Source organism: Sapajus apella, unplaced genomic scaffold, assembly GCF_009761245.1.
Source record: "Sapajus apella isolate SASKATOON/1434 unplaced genomic scaffold, GSC_monkey_1.0 scaffold130, whole genome shotgun sequence".
NCBI classification, from domain to species: Eukaryota; Metazoa; Chordata; class Mammalia; order Primates; family Cebidae; genus Sapajus; species Sapajus apella.
This window is the reverse complement of record NW_022437070.1, coordinates 639933-655202: the sequence shown is the minus strand read 5'-3', so window position 1 is coordinate 655202 and position 15270 is coordinate 639933. Positions and strand designations below refer to the sequence as shown.

Sequence of the window (15270 nt, the reverse complement as noted above, 5' to 3'; positions counted from 1 at the left end):
AAAAAAAAAAAAAAAAAAAAAAAAAAAAAAAAGAGTAAAGAGTGTTTACAATCCGAAAGCCCCAAAGCCAGGCGCGGTGGCTCATGCCTGTAACCCCAGCTCTTTGGGAGGCCGAGGCAGGCGGGGCTCTTGAGCTCAAGAATTTGAGACCAGCCTGGCCAACACGGCAAAACCATCTCTACTAAAAATACAAAAATTATCCAGGCATGGTGGTGTGCGCCTGTCATCCCAGCTACTCGGGAGGCTGAAGCAGAAGAATAGCTTGAATCTGGGAGGCAGAGGTTGCAGTGAGCTGAGATCGCGCCACTGCACGCCAGCCTGGGGGACAGAGCGAACTTCTGTCTTGAAAAAAAAAAGACTCCGTCCTCAAAAAAAAAGAAGGCCCCGAAGTATCTTAAAAATGAGCCTGGCAGGAAAAGTATCTAAGCTGCAGTGGCCACACCCCGCCATCGCTGTGTTTACTGACGCCTCAGAGGACAGGCAAGTCTTACACATAGTAAAACTGCATGAAGCCAACAGGCAGATTTGGGAAAAGAAGCTGAATGTTCAGTGCAAGCTGTGAAATGAACTCTCTCCCTTGTATTAATTGAACCTACCACTATGTATATTGCAAGGGAGTCTCTATTCATCAGAAGACAATCCCAAACCCCTAAGATTTTCCTTCCTCCCACAGGTAAATAAAACGTGTTTCTGGCCGATTCGCAATGTCTTTCTAGAACGCCCACTGGGAGTGTGCCCAGCCTGGGAAGGCACTGTGACATTTTCAGGTCTCAGTGGAGCAGGCGCACCCCTGAGATAGAGTATTGGAAATCTGAGGGCGTTTATGGGTTTCTGTCATAACTGGGGAGGGGGACATGGGTGGCCTTTCATGGCCTGATGACATCCAGTGACTAATGGAACGGTCCCACACAATAGAAAAATGTCCCATATGCCGGCGCATTTCAGAATCTGCCACTAACGTTCTTATCCGTGAAAACCCTGTTGATGACAGTTAGAATTTTTAACTCTGTTTTTTGTGTATCTTTTTTTTTTTTTTTTTTTGGAGACAGTTTTGCTCTCGTTACCCAGGCTGGAGTGCAATGGTGCGATCTCGGCTCACTGCAACCTCCGCCTCCCAGGTTCAAGTGATTCCCCTGCCTCAGCCTCCCGAGTAGCTGGGATCACAGGCATGCACCACTATGCCCAGCTAATTTTGTAGTTTTAGTAGAGATGGGGTTTCTCCATGTTAGTCAGTCTGGTCTCAAACTCCTGACCTCAGGTGATCCGCTCACCTCAGCCTCCCAAAGTGCTGGGATTACAGGCATGAGCCATTGCACCTAGCCTATGTATAGCTTTTTTTAATTTCTTTTTTTTTTTTTTTTGAGACAGAGTCTCACTCTGTCACCCAGGCTGGAGTGCAATGGCCTGATCTCAGCTCACTGCAACCTCTACCTCCCAGGATCAAGTGATTCTCCTGTCTCAGCCCCCAAGTAGCTAGAATTACAGGTGCATTTTTAGTAGATGGGAGTTTCACCATGTTAGTCAGGTTGGTTTTGAACTTATGACCTTGGGTGATCCTCCCGCCTCAGCCTCCCAAAGTGCTGGGATTACAGGCATGAGCCACCATGCCCAGCCAATTTTCTAATTTTTTGAGACAGGGTCTGGTTCTGTCACCCAGGCTGGAGCGCAGTGATGCCACCTTGGCTCCCTGCAACCTCCACCTCCCAGGTTCAAGCCATCTTTCTGCCTCAGTTTCCTGAGTAGCTGGGACTACAGGCAGGCCCACCACTCCAGGCTAATTTTTGTATTTTTTGTAGAGACTAGGTTTCACCATGTTGCCCAGGCTGGTCTTGAACTCCTGGGTTCAAGTGATCCACTGCCTTGGCCTCCCAAAGCGCTGGGATTACGGGTGTGAGCCACCGCGCCCAGCCTTATGTATATTTTATATGAAGTATTTTCCTGTATGGTTTCACATACTCCAAATACACTTGTTTTAAATCTCGTGACTACCCGCCCCTCTGCCTAGACTTCTTGCATGAAATGGTTTCTGACCTTTTTCTTTCTCTGAAGCCCAGCTTCTTCATTATAAATAGGTACCTGCATCTGGCTCCCTCGTCTTGAGGTAGTTGTGATGAAGCATTTGCACCTGGAAATGCAGATTGTTCTGCTAGAAACCTTTTCTTTAGGCTGGGCACAGTGGCTCATGTCTGCAATCCCAGCACTTTGGGAGGCTGAGGCTTGAGGTTGGGAGTTTGAGACCAGCCTGGCCAACATGGCAAAACTCCGTCTCTACTAAAAATACAACAATTAGCTGGGCATTCTCGCAGGCACCTGTAGTCCCAGCTACTCAGGAGGCTGAGGCAGGACGCTTGAACCCAGGAGGCAGAGATTGCAGTGAGCCAAGATCACGCCACTGCACTCCAGCCTGGCTGACAGAGCAAGACTCCATCTCAAAAAAAAAAAAAGAAAGAAAAAGAAATCTTTTCTTTGTAAAACAGCTTGGACATTATACTGGAGTTTTGGGAAGCAAACGCATAGGCCAGTTTGTTAATGAAGAGCAAACATTCCCTCTGTTCCAGGCACACTGTTCTAAGTCTTTCCACACAGAGCAATTGAGTGAATCCTCATGGCAGCGCTAAGCAGTCAGCACTCTCATGATCCCCGTTTTACAGGAGGGGAAACTGAGGCATGGAGAAGGTAAGGAACCTGCTCTAGGTCACACAGTCAGGGCAGAGGCGGGGTCTGAACCTGGATCTCTGGCTTCAGGTGCATGGACCAAACTCTGAGGCTAGAAGATCTCTCTTCCATTGCCTAAGAATTTCACATCAGCAGAAATTAAGGGGATGTAACAAAGTATCTGCGGATTCTGATACCTTTCTTTCTCTTTCCCTCTTTCTCTTTCCTTCCCTCCTTTCTCTCCCTTTCTTTCTTTCCTTCTTTCTTTTCTTTTTTTCCTTTTCCTTTTTTTTCTTTTACTTTCCTGGAGTGTCGCTCTGTCACCCAGGCTGGAGTGTGGTGGGACCATCTCGGCTCAATGCAACCCCCACCTCCTCCCAGGTTCAAGCGATTCTCCTGCCTCAGCCTCCCAAGTAGCTGGGACTACAGGCGCACACCACCACGCCCAGCTAATTTTTGTATTTTTACTAGAGATGGGGTTTCACCATGTTGGCCAGGCTGGTCTCGAACTCCTGACCTCAAGTGATATGCCTGCCTCGACCTCTCAAAGTGCTGGGATTACAGGCGTGAGCCACCACACCTGGCCTCAAAGGCCTTTTTGAAAGCCAAAGTCAGGACACCATTCATTTTAACAGCACCTAAGACTGTATGATCTATCTCTGCACACTGTCCACCGTGGCAGATGGGAATGTCTCTCCTCTTTCTCCTCTTTCTGAGCCCTGTCTTCTGGTGTCACTGTCTCTCCTCTCCTCACTGTGGCTTCTGATCCCTCCCTTATATATCCTCCTCCTTCATACAAAATCCACAAAGCAATTTTCTGTCTCTAGCTTCAGATCCTTCCTGGGAAGAAACCTGACAGATAGGCAAAAATAGATTACACACATGTGTGAATGAGTCCTGGACACCCGCAAATAAATTATGCATGTGTGTGACTGAATTAGGCCAGGCCCATAAATAAATTATGCAAATAGAGGAGGCAGTCATGGGGCTGTGGGAAATACTTCAGGCAAACGATGTCGAGGAAGGCTACATAGTATGCAGGTGAAGGCAGGGGCGAGAGAAAGGCTAATGATTATGGGAATACAGGTGTAAATTATGCAGCTGTGGGTCTAAATTTTGTCTCGAGACTGGAATAAATTATGCAAAGCGGCCACCGGGCTTACATCGACGTTGGGTTGGATGGAGTATACATTACACTGAAGTGGCATAAATTATCCCAACATCAGAAATTGACGATGAATAATGAATGAATGATGCAAACGATGATTACATATCTGGCAAATAGCTAAATTATGCAGATGTGGGTATGTATCTAGGCGAGCCCAGGGATAAATGATGCAAACCGCACCAAGTTACTCAAGTCAATTAGCAATGTCAGAAAACACAAGGCTGGATTATAAGACAAGGGTGGTATGAATTATGCGAATAGAGGATGTCTTCCTGCAAAAGCGGGAATAAATTATGCAAAAGGTAGGGAGCGTAGGGAAGCATGTGAACACACCTAGCATGCACTGCACAGATCACAGGGGCTCTGTCAGCACATGCAACACCCTTGTGGGAGCTCAAAGGTACCCTTTCCAAATAAGCATACTGTTATTTATTTATTTATCTTTTTGGGACGGAGTCTCGCTCTGTTGCCCAGGCGGCAATGCAGTGGCGTGATCTCGGCTCACCGCAACCTCTGCCTCCAGGGTTCAAGCAATTCTCCTGCCTCAGCCTCCTGAGTAGCTGGGACTACAAGCGCGCGCCACCACGCCCAGCTAATTTTTTGTATTTTTAGGAGAGATGCGGTTTCACTATGTTAGTCAGGATGGTCTCGAACTCCTGACCTCTAGATCTGCCCACCTTGGCCACCCAAAGTGCTGGGATTATGAGCATGAATCACAGCGCCCGGCCCATGAGCCTACTGTTATTAAGTGCAAAACAGTGCCCTCCTCTGGGCAAATAAATGCACCCTCCACAGATATGGCTGAGCAGCATCAGCAGGACTCCAGCCCCTCCGGCAGGACTTGCCCCGTTTTGGCTCAATCCCCTTGTGCAGCCTGTGACCTGCACAACCTACCTGGTGGCCCTCTCGGATGGCAGCGTGCATTTCTGCAAACACACCAATCCACATTCCAAACCAAGAGCCACCTCTCTGAATGCTGCAGACACACATGCACCAAGGAAGCATCCATGGGTCTTTGCTCACCTGGACCACCCCCGGGGAGAAAACAGCGAGGATGAGATAAAGCCAGACGTAGGCGAAGATGCTCCAAGAGGCAGTGACGAAAAAGACTCTCAGGTGCTTGATCTTGCGGCTCTCGCCGGCTGGGATGACGTAGATGCAGACGGCGATGACCACAAACATGTTGAAGGCAGCGCTACCCACGATGGTGCCCGGGCCCAGCTCGCCTGCCTGGAAGTTGTGGCCGCAGACCTCGATGACGGACAGCAGGATCTCGGGGGCGGAGGAGCCCAGGGCCATGAGCGTGAGGTTGGACACTGTCTCATTCCAGATGCGAACGGTGCCCACGCTGGTCTCGCCGTTGGCCTTGGTGATGGTGATCTCCTTCTCCTTCGACGTGATGACCTCGATGGCCGCCATGAAGCGGTCGGCAATGATGGACACGCCCAGGAACATGTAGACCATGGCCACGAAGTAGACCACTGCCCGTGCCGCCTTGTCACCCAGAGATGGGTCGTCGGGCTCCCACACGGGCAGCAGCACCCCCGGCTGGCAGCGGTAGGAGCCCTGGCAGCCCCCTGTGCTGGTGTCGCTGTCATTGGCCGGGGGAGGCGGCAGGGAGGGGGTTGGGGTGGCTGCCCCGGAGCATGGGGGAGCCGCCAGGAGGAGTGCGACCCCCACCAAGGCCAGGGGAGCCATGGGGGGCGGTGGGGTCCTATGGGGGAGAGGAGGAGGAGGTCTGGGTGAGGGGAACAAACCCCTTTCTGTCACATAAAGGTCAAAGTTCATTGGGGGAGGAGGGTTGGGGAAGAAGCTGAGGACCAGTGGAGGGAGGATGGGGACAGAGGGTGACAGAGACACAGAGAGACACACAGACTTCGGGACAGACCCAGAGAGAGACAGTGAGCTGAGATGACACTACCGTATGCCAGCCTGGGCGGCAGAGTGAGACTTCATCTCAAAAACAAAACAAAAAAAAGGAATGTTCAGAGCGGCTTTATTTATAATAGCGTCAATCTTTATTTTACTTTATTCTTTTGAGACAGTCTCATACTGTCTACCAGGCTGGAGTGCAGTGGTGTGATCTTGGCTCACTGCAGCTTCCGCCTTCCAGGTTCAAGTGATTCTCCTGCCTCAGCCTCCTGAGTAGCTGGGATTATGGGCACCTGCCACCACGCCCAGCTAATTTTTGTATCTTTAGTAGAGATGGGGTTTCACCATGTTGGCCAGGCTGGTCTCAAACTCCTGATCTTGTGATTCGCCTACCTCGGCCTCCCAAAGGGCTGGGATAACAGATGTAAGCCACCACGCCCAGCCAATAGCATCAATCTTGAAACAACCCAGAGGCCTAGCAGCAGTAAAATGGAGAAATACATTTGGAGGAATCACCCAGTGGAATATTATAGAGCACTGAAAAGGGAGTGAACTATTTGCTGCTGCACCCGCCACACGGATGAATCTCACAGATATCACAGTGGCTGAATGGAGCCAGGAAGAAAAGCACACAGACTGTAAAATTCACTGTGGGAGGCAGGGAGCAGGTGCCCTGGGTTTGGAGGAGATTCTAACAGTCTCCAGCTGGGCCCTTTGAGAGTTCTTGCTCAGGATTTGGGCTGTGGCGGTGTTGGGGTATGTGTCTGTCTGTTTCAAGTGGGGCTGGGGAGGGGCTTCTGGAGGGTCTCATTCATGTCCCTCCCCAAGGTGGCAGGAGGCATCAGTTTCTCCAGCATTCCTGTGTCTGACCTGGGCTTTTTCCCAGGCTTTGTAAGTTTCACAGTTCCTTAGGGGCTGTGGCATCCAAGGTCCTGTGCTGGGCTTTCTGTCCCAATAGTGGGGTGTGGGGGCCCTACTGTTTCATTATTTCTCTCCCTGCCCCTGGTGCTGGGTTTCAGGGGCTATTCCCGTGTCTTATCTGGGTTTCCTTTTAAAATACAAATTGCCAGACACGGTGGCTCACACCTGTAATCTCAGCACTTTGAGAGGCTGAGGCGGGTGGATCACTTGAGGTCAGGAGTTTGAGACCAGCCTGGGCAACATGATGAAACCCCCTCTCTACTAAAAATAAAATTTAAAAAAATATTAGCCAGGCGTGGTGGTGTGTGCCTGTAGTCCCAGCTGCCGGGGAGGCTGAGGAATGAGAATCACTTGAGCCGGGGAGGTGAAGGTTACAGTGAGCCAAGATCGTGCTACTGCACTCCAGCCTGGGCGACAGAAGCAGATTCTGTCTCACAAACAAAACTAACGGTGGCTCATGCCTGTAATCCCAACACTTTGTGAGGCTGAGGTGAATGGATCACGAGGTCAGGAGTTTGAGACCAGCCTGACCAGCCTGACCAACCTGGTGAAACCCTGTCTCTACTAAAAATACAAACAATTAGCTGGGCGTGGTGGCGTGTGCCTGTAATCCCAGCTACTCAGGAGGCTGAGGCAGGAGAATCGCTTGAACCGGGGAGGTGGAGGTTGCGGTGAGCCGAGATCGCGCCACTGCACTCCAGCCTGGGTGAAAGAGCAAGACTCGGTATCAACAACAACAAAAACCCCTAACAATAAAAAGCCCACAAATCAGCTCACATCCTCCCTCCGCTGTTCAGAACCCTCCATGGCTCCCATATCACTCAGAGTGGCAACGTTCTCCAGGACCCGTGAGGCCCTGCACCACCTGGCCCGAATGCCTTTCTGGCCTGTTTTCCTGCACTCCCCGCCTCACCCAGTCCACCTCTGCCACCGTCTCCTCCCCTCTGCTCCTCAGCCTCGCCAGACAAGCTTCTGCCTTGGAGCCCTGGCACCCACTGTTCCCCCTTCCTCGGACACACTGCTCTCTCTCTATGTATTTTTGAGACAGGGTCTTACTCTGTCACCCAGACCAGAATGCAGTGGCGCGATCACAGCTCACTGCAGCCTCGACCTCCAGGGCTCAAGAGATCCTCCCTCCTCAGCCTCCCAAGGTGCTGGAACTGCAGGCATGCAGCACCACCATGCCCAGCGAATTTTTTGTAGAGCTGGGAGTCTCTGTTGCCCAGACTGTCAGGCTGTTCTTGAACTCCTGGGTTCAAGCGCTCCTCCTGCCTTGGCCTCCCAAAGTGCTGGGATCACAGGCGCGTGCCACCGTGCCCGGCCCACTCTTTTCCACAAATCCACTAGCCTTGCTCCCTCCTCCCTTTCAGGTTTCCACTCTGATGTCACCTTCCCCAAACACCCTATCCAAAATGACGCCCTCCCCCTTTGGGGAGCACCCCTCCACTCCACAGGTGAGAGGACCAAGGCACAAAGAGGTTACAGAAGCAGCACCCACTCTGGTCCCAGGTCGCCTCTCCAGGAATGGTCCTGACTCTGAGCACCTCTGACCCGCCCTCACGTTGCCATGGTAACCCAGCATCAAAACAGGAGGGAGGGAGAGAAGAAGGGAGGTGTCCTGGGAGCCTCCACCCTCCCAGACCCCTCTGCCACCAGCCTCTTCTCCTAGGGACTTTCACTTGCCTGAAAAGTTCTTCTGTGAGTCTAACCCACAGCCTGTCCCCAACTCACACCCACGTACCCACGGGCTGGGAGCTGGCTCCTCTGGGGGAGGGAGGCAGCATGTTGGCAGAACTTCCCAAGAAGGAGAGAGCAAGCGAGGAAAATGCCTGAGTGCCAGTGTGTGTGTGTGTGCGCGCGCGCGTGTGTGTGCAAGGGCGGGGGAGAGGGGTGATTCTTAAAGGGCCACCGCACAATTAGCCCCCTCGGCAAGGCCCCCTAATGATATGTCTAATTAGCAGCCCCCTAATTAGCAGCAACTTAGGCATAATTACAAGCCCACCAGGATCCACAGCAAAGACTCATGCTCCCATCTCCAAACAGGGGCCAGCGGGAGTAGAGAATTCTTCTAAAGCATCGAACCAAATCCCGCTCTCTCTGGAGGGAGCCTCAGCCTGGGAAGTCCTCCCTCGGGTTTAACCACCTGTCTGTCCCTCTGGCTGCAGTCCTCCAGCGAGATCAGGGCCAGGTGATGGGGGTTCCCATGTCCACCCTCCTAGCCTAGGGGGCTGGGTCAAGCACAGCCTAGTGCAAACCCTTTTTCCTGCAAAACCTGGTTTCTTCTCCCTGGAGCCTCGGGGGAGGAGCGGTCGGAGAGAGAAAGCACTAGATAAATATTTGTGAAATGAATGACCAAGAGGTCTGAGCCCTGTCACTGGGGACCATGGGCTCCTGTGCTCCTGGCTCCTGCCTCTGCCTATCCACTCACCAGCAGCCCTGAAATCCAATCTGGTTTTAGAATCTAGGGGCAAAAGGATCAGGTGGAGTCCAGGGTGGGAGCGGGGAGGGCAGATGGCAGGTACCGGCTCCCAGGGCCATTTCTCCCCTGCCTCAAGGGCTCTCGGCCAGCTGGGTCAGCGGTGAGCACCCCATTCCACCATGTGGGTCCTTGGTCAGAAGAGCTGGGCTGCCTCCCTGGCGGTGGGTGCAGTCTGGCATGCCAGGTAAGCCCTCTCTTGCATGTCCCTCACGCTGCCACCCCACCGCTGGACGGAGGCAGGTTAGTCACCTGACTGTGCCTGTGTTGGGGTGCTGGCCCTTGCAGGACTGAGGTGGGGACTAAGACTTCTTCTAAACATGCACACTTACTGCCCCCGCGTGAGCCCACTACCTCAAAATGGTCTGGTGTGGGGACCACACCAGAGCTTGAGCGCTTGGGGCTGTGATACACTTATAATAGGTAAACTGAGGTCCATCGGAGGAGCAGGGCTCTTAACCTAGTGCTCTTTAAAGCCATCTGAAGCCCCCTACGGGCACTGTCACACAGGGCTGGGACCTCACCTGCAACCAGGGACACACACTCTCACACACACACACACACACACACACACACACATGCACGCACACCAGGGCTCCAGGTAGAGCTTCATACATTTTCCTCATTGCTCACTCTCGCCCACCTTCTTCAGGGCCCTCTTCTCTCACAGAAAGCAGACAGTATATTGGCCAGGGCCGCCTCAGTGGCCCCCCAAGTGGTGGTGGAGAAGCTTTTGAGATCCACCCCCACTGAGACAGGTGTGAGGTTGGCACGCCAGGAAAGAGATGGAAGTGAGACCGCAAGAAGGACTGGCCCCGCCTGACCCAGTACGCAGTGCCTGCTGACCGGAGCAGGAAAGGCACTCAGCCATTACCAAAAAGAATGAATGAATGAAGAGCTGGACAAACAGCAAGAGGTATGGAAGCTGGACGGTAGGAAGGACCGGTCCAGTTATGCGAGGAGGAACGGTGAGGCTGGACTGAAGGGAGGTCTGGTGTCGTCTCTACTCAAAAGGATCCTGGTTAAACTGCTAGGACGGGGCTTCAGGCGCGGGGTGGCGGGGGGGTGGGCTCAGTTCGGGGGAGGGCTGGGGGGGGTGCCGGCTGGGAGGAACGGAGAGAGTGGGGAGCCCTGCGGAAGTGGCCAGAGGAGTTTGCCGGGCTCCAGGCACGGGGGAAGCCCACTCTGCGGGGGGTGGGGGACACGGGGGAGGGGGGTCTTCTTCCTCCAGGTCTCCCCTGCCAGGGGCGGAGACGAAGGTGTGTGGGAGGAGGGTGCGCTGGTTCCCAGGGAGAGCCAGAGAAGAGGAAAGAGAGAGAAACAGACTGAGACACCCAGAGACAGAGATGGAGAAGGGGGAGAGAGAGAGAGAGAGAGAGACTAGAGACAGACACGCGGACATGGGAAGAGACAGACAGAGACACAGGGAAGCCGAGACAGGGGAGAGGCAGAGACACAGAGGAACAGAGATGGCGCAAGAGGAAAGCAGAGAGGAACCCAGGACTCAGAGACAGAGCCCCGGAGAGACTCAGAACAGACCCCGGCACAGAGATACAGAGACACAGAGGGAGACAGGAGTGAGACGCTGAGAGACAGGGACTCCCAGAGGCCGCCAGACTCTGCTAGACAGAGATCCCTGAGAGATGCAGAGAGACAGAAAGATGAGACCGAGACACAGGAAGGCGGGGGCGGAGGTGGAGAGCGCGGGAGGGGGGTAGGGGGGAGGTGCCCCAGACGGGGTGGGGGCGGGGTGTTCTCGCCCCCCAGGATCCAGGCGCCCCCCCTCTTCCCAGCCGCCCGAGAACCAGAAGGGCTGAAGGTGTTGGGGTGGCTGGTGGCACTCCCACCCCACAGAAGGTACCCGTGCCGGGCCAGGCAGCCCCCCACCTCCATAAACCAGCCCAGGGAAACCAGCACCCGGCTTCCCGAGCCGCCCCCACTCCGCGCCTGGGGTAACCCAGTCCTTTTCCCACGCCCCCACCTCCCCACCAATGGGGTCTCTTACCTGCAGCTACAGCCTGGAGCAGGTCCCCCCAGCGCTCGGCTGGCAGTGGTGGGCGACTCCGCCCGAAGGAGAGAGAGAGATTGAGAGAGAGAAAAGCCGGAGACTGAGAGGGAGAGCCCGGAGGAGGGGAGGGAGAGGGGATAGAGGGAGGAGAGGAGGAGAGGGGAGGGACACGGGGGAGGGGGAGTCGGCGAGGGAGCGAGGGAGGAGGGAGGGGGAGGAGCCGGAGAGAGGGGGAGGAGGCGGAGGCGGGCAGAGGGGAGGCCGCGCGGGAGGCGGGGGAGGCCCGGGGAGGGGCCTGGGGAGCAGGGCGGGAGGAGCAGGGAGCCCGAGCCTCCTCCCCAGCCTCCGGGTTCAGCACCAGAGGCAGGGGACAGCAACGGAGGGCGCGCCTGTGTTTCAGAAGCAGCCCCCGCCCCCCAACACACACACACACACACACACACACGCACAGTCTCCCAGCCATACAAGGGCCAACAGCTACAAATAGTTACAGACTCACAGAACTAGGGGGAGGGCAAGAATGTTTTAGCTGGAGCCAGATCCAAATTCACATGCTGTGCCTGCACAGCCTCACAAAGGAGGCCGGAGACAACCGCAAAGACACCCATTAATAATCATAACAGCCGCTGCCATGCATACAGGCGGCCCTGACCACATGCCTGGCATCGCCATCACATTTTTATTATTATTTGAGACAGGGTCTCACTCTGTCACCCAGGCTGGAGTGCAGTGGCACGATCCCGGCTCACAGCAGCCTGAACCCCCTGGGCTTAAGCAATGCTCCTGCCTCAGCCTCCCAAGTAGCTGGGACTACAGGTGACCTCCACCACCACGCCAGGCTTTTTCCCTCCATTTTTTTAAAAGACAGGGTCTCACTATGTTACCCAGGCTGGTCTCCAGCTCCTGGGGTCAAGCAATCCTTCCACCGCCTCGGCTTCCCACAGCGCTAGGATTACAGGTGAGAGTCACCATACCTGGCATGCTCAAACGTTTTTTATACATTCAGGACACATGTTAACACAATCAACCCTTACACCAATCTTGTGAGGTAGATGCTATTATGAGCCCCATTCACAGACACGGAAACCAAGGCACGAGGTGGTAAATATGGCTCCAGATTCTACACCCTTAACTGCTGCACCGCACAATTCCTCAGGCTGAAGATGAGGCAAGTCAAGAAGCGACCCACGGGCCGGGTGTGGTGGCTCATGCCTGCGATCCCAGGACTTTGGGAGGCTGAGGCAGGCTGATCACTTGAGATCAGGAGTTCAAGACCAGCCTGGCCAACATGGCGAAACTCCATCTCTACTAAAAATACACAAATTAGCTGGGCGTGGTGGTGCACGCCTGTAATCCCTGCTACTTGGGAGGCTGAGGCAGGAGAATCGCTTGAACCCACGAGGCGGAGATTGCAGTGAGCTGAGATCGTGCCACAGCACTCCAGCCTGGGCAACACAGCAAGACTCTGTCTCAAAAAAAAAAAAAAAAAAGGGAACTGCAAAGAACCAGGCAGGTGTCCTGGGCTCCCAAAGACACAAACTCACCTGCCCTGCCATGGATGCACAGGGGAGCACACACCGCTCCAGGGCACACCATCACTACACCCACCCATCCCACTCCCCCCAGGACAGGAGGTGATGGAGTGTGAGCCGGTGTGAGGGCTACTTCTCTGCAGGCAGGCAGTGGGAGGGAGGGGACCCTCCTTGTGCCACTGGTCCTGCCCACTGCCAATCCTGGCTGGACACCGTCAGGCCTGCTGCCAGGGGAGGGAGAGGAGCCGGCTCCCTGCAACTTCCCACGCCTGGGCCTGGCTTCTGGGAGAGAGGGTGAACACAGGGGGCCAGCAGTTGCTGAGCTCCTCACTCCTGTAAACGCTCGGTAGGGAACTGGTGGCTGGACCTTCCCTGTCAGTGTCGGTGGTGAGACTTCGGGGTGGACCTCCAAAGCAGGAGGCAGACAGATGGCCAGGATGGCTACGTGACTGCCTCTCCCCTGAACCCCCCAGGAAACAGGTGTCCCGCCCAACCCCTGCCCCCAGCCTGGATATGGCCCAGGAATGATCATCCCCCCACCCTGCTGACCCAGATTCTATTCCTGGCCTGCAGTCGAGGGAGGGCAAGACTTCCATCATTCCTGCCCTCCACTGGTCCTAGAGACACAGGCCTCTGATTTCTTCTCCGGTAATACAGAAAAGAACACATGAGGCCAGGCGCAGTGGCTCGCACCTGTCATCCCAGCACTTTGGGAGGCCGAGGTGGGTGGATCACCAGAGGTCAGGAGTTTGAGACCAGCCTGGCCAACATGAAAACCCTGTTTCTAGTAAAAACACAAAAAAATTTAGCAAGGTGTGGTGGTGCACGCTTGTAATCCCAGCTACTCAGGAGAATCACTTGAACCAGGAGGCGGAGGTTGTAGTCAGCCAAGATCGCGCCCACAAGAGTGAGACTCCATCACACACACACACACACAACTGCAGGCAAGGGAGCTCCTATCACCACAGGCTGGGAAAATCAGGCTTGTCTCCCACTCCCTGGTTCCCCAACCCCGCCTCCCCAGGGCTATTTAGATTAGGTCTAAACTTAGCCCTTTCAAGCATGGTCTAGCCTGGGTCTTCACCCTGGGTCTTGCCTCAGTGCTCCCCACCAGGGACTAAACTCACTTTCCGCTGGGGTTTCACCCACGGCCCCTGCACAGAGTCTAGCCACAGCAATTTTTTGCTGGGGTCCAACCTGAATATTATTCATAGGGAAGTATAGCATCAGACCCTCCACTGCAAACAGACCACTGCTTTCCGTAGCAGCCCTTTCTAGCGGCAAGTTCTCCTCTGAACACTCAAGTTCCTTGCCTTTCCACTGGGATCTACCCTCAGATCTAGATCTTTCCACAGGGGTCTCATTTCAGCCCTCTGCATTTGGGGTCTCCCCTCAGTTCACTAGCTGGGGTCTAACCTCAGCTCTTTCCCTTCCATTCTACGGTCTATTCCACAGGAGTTTAACGTCAGCCTTTCTGCTAAGGTGTCAGCTCACTTCTTTTTTATTTATTTTTTTGAGACAGAGTTTTACTCTTCTTGCCCAGGCTGGAGTGCAATGGTGCGATCTCCGCTCACCACAAACTCTGCCTCCCGGGTTCAAGCGATTCTCCTGCCTCGGCTTCCTGAGTAGCTGGGATTACAGGCATGTGCCACCACACCTGGCTAATTTTGCATTTTTAGTAGACACGGGGTTTCTCCATGTTGGTCAGGCTGGTCTCATTTTTTTCTCTTCAGGTCTACCCTGGGGGTCTAACCTCCGACCTGTATCTGGGTCTAGCCTTGGATTCCCTATCCCCCAAATCCCTCTCCCTTAATTCCTCTCGGTGAATCCAGCATCCAACACAGAGCCAGGCATACAGCAGGTGCTCACCAAACGCTTGCTGAACCAAAGAATCAAGACAACTGGGAAAACAATGTTCTTTTGGACGTATAAATAACCACCATGTGGCCAGTTCTCATCGGGAGTGGACAGGGTGGGACGGGATCATCCCCGCTTTCAAATAGGGACATTGAGGCACAGAGAGAGAAGTGGGTTAGCTGGGGTCCCAGGGCACAAATTCACCACCTTGGGGAGGTCTGGGGAGAGCATCCAGTCTTTCAGGACACCCCCCAGCAGCGGCTGGAGGTGGGTTTGCCGTGAGTCACCCCGGGTGCGGGAAGAGCGGGTGAGTGGGTGCTTAAGAGCCTGCGTCCTCCAAGCCCTGTAGCCGACGTCTCCTCTGCTCCACCTGATGTCGAAGCCGGGTCAAGACCAGCTCTGAGGCCTGGAGGAGGCTGTGCTGTGGGGAACAAGAGAAGGAGGGGATAGAGCTGAGGAAGAGGTGTGGGGTAGACCGTGGGGTGCAGATTAGACCATGGCAGGATGGCCTGGAGTGAAGCAACTCCAAAAGCCAGGAGCTCGGCCCAGTGGGAGGACAGAGGGCAGCCCACAGTGTGTGGGAAGGGAAGGGGCCTGTGATCGGGGTGAAGGCTAGACCACAGGGCAGTGGCCTTAAGCAGTTGTCTAGCAGGAGGGACAAAGTCTAGACCCAAATGTAAGGAAGTGAGGTTAGAATTTGATGGGAGGAATATAAAAATTAGCCGGATATGGTGGCGGTGCCTATCACCCCAGCTACTCGGGAGGCTCAGGCAGGAGAATC

At 54.4% G+C, this 15270-nt stretch overlaps 2 protein-coding genes across 2 annotated transcripts in view; both read right to left on the bottom strand.

Moving 5' to 3' along the window:
* The window catches only part of SLC8A2 (solute carrier family 8 member A2), a 40799-nt gene extending 29049 nt beyond the window's left edge, over positions 1-11750 (bottom strand). The window contains exons 1-2 of the mRNA XM_032262514.1: positions 11098-11750; positions 4847-5537 (exon numbers count right to left, since the gene is read on the bottom strand). Coding sequence (XP_032118405.1) covers positions 4847-5521 — 675 coding nt within the window. The 5' untranslated portion in view covers positions 5522-5537; positions 11098-11750. The remainder of the gene's footprint in view (positions 1-4846; positions 5538-11097) is intronic.
* Positions 11751-14524: 2774 nt separating this feature from the next.
* Positions 14525-15270, bottom strand: part of KPTN (kaptin, actin binding protein) — a 9250-nt gene continuing 8504 nt past the window's right edge. The window contains exon 12 of the mRNA XM_032262515.1: positions 14525-14910. Within this exon, the coding sequence (XP_032118406.1) occupies positions 14809-14910 (102 nt within the window). The 3' untranslated portion in view covers positions 14525-14808. The remainder of the gene's footprint in view (positions 14911-15270) is intronic.